This window comes from Melanaphis sacchari, unplaced genomic scaffold (genome assembly GCF_002803265.2).
Source record: "Melanaphis sacchari strain LSU unplaced genomic scaffold, SCAv2.0 Contig72_pilon_pilon, whole genome shotgun sequence".
NCBI lineage: Eukaryota > Metazoa > Arthropoda > Insecta > Hemiptera > Aphididae > Melanaphis > Melanaphis sacchari.
In genome coordinates this window covers 748459-752509 of record NW_020271519.1, presented here as the reverse complement: position 1 = coordinate 752509, position 4051 = coordinate 748459, and the positions used below count along the sequence as shown (strand labels likewise).

The window sequence follows — 4051 nt, the reverse complement described above, 5'->3', positions numbered from 1 at the left end:
AATATTGTTTAATGTGTATAGTAAATGGTCAAAAATATATCTATAAAATAAAACAATCTATTTTTTTTATTTCATAAAATAAATTACAAATTACAATAAATGATAAGTAATATTATGTAATACATCCATGTATTCAAAGCATATTAATTAGTTTTTTTTATAAAATATATAAAAATCTAGTAACTATTTTATTTAAATCACATTTTTTTGTAGTATTAAATTAAGGAAATTAAGTATATATATAAAATTTTTAAGAAAAACTAAATATTAATGATACATTTATACACGTAGTATAATTAATAATTGGTATACTCTTATATATTTAAAAGAAAATAACATAAATCCATTTCAATAATTGAATAATAAACATAAATAAATTTAACAAATTAAAATGTTTGAGATCAATAAAAAATTAATTAAACATCATTAAATATAAATTTAATTTTTTAATAGCTTAGCTATTAAAACAGTCATATTTATATGTTTAACTATTTTAAATTACATTATTATTGAATGAAACATTTTAATTTTTTATGTTTTTTTACCTAAAATATACATTTTATCAGATTGAATAGTTCTATCTAATTTATTATAAAATGCTATCACATCAGGATTTGCCCAAACATGTTTCTTATCAAAATCCAAAATTCTTAACGATAATAAACTTTTAGCTCTAGATAATGCAACATAAGCTTGTCCTGCTTCAAATACTCGCCCTAAAGATATTTCCACACAATCTAATGTTAAACCCTAAAAAAAAAAAACAATTATAATTATTTATATTTTTTTATGATTAATTATATAATATAATAACCTGTGACTTATGAATAGAAAATGCCCAAGCTAGTTTCAAAGGTACTTGTTGTCTAGAAATAAATTGTCCGGTAGGAGTTTTGACAATCCACTTTTCAGGTTTAATAGTTACTATATTACCACATTTAAATTGGACACAAGGTGAACCTAAAATATTATTAATTATCATAATTATTAAGTAAATAACATTTTAATTGTGAGGTAACATTATATTTTATTTTAAATAATGTTTAAATGTTTTTTTGAATTTTATATTATATTGTTATAATTAGGGACCAAATCTATATGCAAATGCATATATGTATTGAAATAAGAGTTTTGAAATCTGATGAGAATTATCCCCGATGTAGATCATTCTTATTAAAATAATATTAATTGTATTTTACATATTTTAAAGGTTTAACCTATTAAAAGCATATTAGTAGTTTTATATTACATATTATTATTATTTATAGAACATATTATATTTGTTTCATCATATTTTCAAGTTCATAGCCACATAATATCGATAAAATTATGACTGGTCGTTACTGCCAAAGATAAGATGACATACTCATATGTAACATAACATAATATTGTATTAATATAGATCAATGTTACTTTTGATTTTTTATTAATATGGGATAATAATTTAAGATAAAAAAGATAAAGAATATTAAATAGCAAAGATGACAAAATACTTTTTATATACTTATTTTTTTACATAATTTTAAATAAAATATTTTTGATTCTATTTTTAGTGCATATATTGTAGCATATTACAGGATTTTTTGTACATGTTAATCCAGTCCCTAGTTATAACAAAAATATTAAATAATAATATGTATATAATAAAGTCTGGGTCTATTATACATATAACAATTAATACTAAATATTTGAATTTATTACTCAAGTACTTGTGTTATTCTATTTAAAGAGTAACATATAAAAAAAAAACCTAATACTAAGCTTATATTAAAATACTCTAGATCATAATATTAAATAAAATCTATCTGTATTACATTTATGCAAATTAATATTTTAAATAAAATACTATACATATGTAGCAATAATTAATAAACATTTAACTAACCATTTTTATCAAAATCTTTGACCACTCCTCTAGCACCATTTACTAGCCCTGATGATACACTTAAATTTTTTAATAACATTACTTGAGCGCCAGACTTGAGAACAAATGATTTTGCTACAGGAGTATGATCATCTAATGTTTTGGTTGGACCGCTATCAAAAGCTTCAAATTTATATACTTTGCCTGGTAAATCAAATATTTTTTGTTGATTAATTAATTGAGCATCAGCTGTTCGACAACAAAGGCGTGTAGGTACAATTCCATCTTGTTCTAATAAATTAGATGCAGTGGATTTTAATTTTACTGCTGTAACTGGATCTATGCTAAAAATTGCAAATATTAAATTTATCAATCTATCAATTTATTTTACATTCAAGACTTAATTTTACTTACTTTCCTAGGCGTAGTTCATTTAATATTTTAATAAATTCATTATCTGACTGTCTATGAACAAACTTCAAGTTGAAACAACGGAAACGACATTCAGCCCAAGTTTTAGTTTGGAAACAGAATCTAGATTTTCCTTGTTTTACAGGAGGTAATTGTAAAAAATCGCCACATAATACTAATTTTATACCGCCAAATGGCTCATCTCGTTTACGTACAGCTTTTGCTATTTTGTCAAGTTTCTAAAAAGTATTAAAAATTGTTTAATAAAAGTAACTGAAATAACTTAAAATTTAATAAAAAAAATAATATAAAAATTACTTCAAAGTATTCCCCATCTACCATTGATATTTCATCAATAATAAGTATTTTACATTTACGCCAAACTTGTGCAGTTGATGATTTAGAGGCCATTTCAATACCTCGTTCAATAGTGCATTCACCATTACCAATACCAGCAAAGGAGTGCAACGTAACTCCTCCGATAAGACAAGCTGATGCACCAGTACTAGCAGTTACCATTGTTACATCAGGTGGCAAAGTATTCACAATATAACGTAATAAAAAAGATTTACCTGTTCCTGCACTACCTGAAAATATAAAAGCATATTTAATTTCTTGTTTTTTTTATTTTCAAATAGAATAAATATTGTAAAAATAATTTATATGAATATACTAAAACATTCAATAAACTTTGAACACAAGTAAAATCGATGACTTATTTCCAAGCTAAGAGTATATGTTAAATGTTTTATAACTTGAATATATTTATTTTTCATTACAATACACAATTGTTTTTAGTTTTTGACAATCTAATCAACATTTTTTTATTAAAATAATCAAAAAACTAGCCAAGTTGAGAAAAAATTTAAATTTTTAAATGATTATTATTGAAAAGGAGAAATCTGTGACATTAGAACTAATTTTCTTATATTGACATATTATTTGTTTCCTGTACATAAATTAATACTTTTATTGTTATGTATACAATTACAATACACTACTTACCAGTAAAAAATATGTTATTATTAGTATTAACAGCATCAACTACCTCTTTCTGTTCATCAGTTAGCTTATCTTTTAAACTAACTAAATAACTTTTTTTGACATTATGGTTAATCAATTCATTGTTCAGTTTTTTTTTTTTCATACTTGGTTCATTTAATTTATGATCAACACGTCCAATATCCTTTACATTAATGGGGCTGATTTCTTCAGTAGAGCTACTTTTAACAGCTAAAAGTCTTTCCCTAATTTTTACCTATAATCACATATAGCAACAAATAAAATATAGGTACTTACTATCATAACATTACACTAAAAACACTGTAATATATAATATTATATACCTGAGGCGATTCTTTACGTCCTGTCACCTTGACAAAAAGAGTCTTCAGAAATTCGGCTAGTTGTGCAACAGGAGCATTTGAAATCATCATCATAACTTTGTCAGTTTTAAAATGGATTGTTGCTTTGCCATCACTAGCAAACCGTTTGTGTACTGCTATGTCTTTCAATGCTAAACGGTGAACTACGCCTTTATCGGCTGATACGTCAATGAAAATGTCTCGAAAATTGTTTCTAGTCAATGCCAATTTGGCTGTTAATGACTTGAATCGTTTCAATACAACGCCTTGAGCGTTTGACCATTCCACAGAACACGAACATTGTAAACTCATTACTCAACTGAATGCTTTTTCGCATATAAAGGTAATAAGACTATAAAATATAAAATTAAAAGTCTTAATAAATTACTAAATTAATAATTATAGCTTGAAA

General features: G+C 24.1%; 1 protein-coding gene across 1 annotated transcript; it reads right to left on the bottom strand.

Moving 5' to 3' along the window:
• Positions 1 to 438: 438 nt before the first annotated feature.
• On the bottom strand, positions 439 to 4051 carry LOC112600798 (ATP-dependent DNA helicase PIF1). Its single transcript, XM_025348102.1, has 8 exons — positions 3622 to 4051; positions 3281 to 3533; positions 2594 to 2862; positions 2279 to 2514; positions 1886 to 2208; positions 815 to 960; positions 543 to 750; positions 439 to 458 (listed from the first exon to the last, which is right to left on the bottom strand). The coding sequence occupies exons 1-8, from the start codon at positions 3949 to 3951 to the stop codon at positions 439 to 441; spliced, it is 1785 nt and encodes a 594-aa protein (XP_025203887.1). The 5' UTR covers positions 3952 to 4051.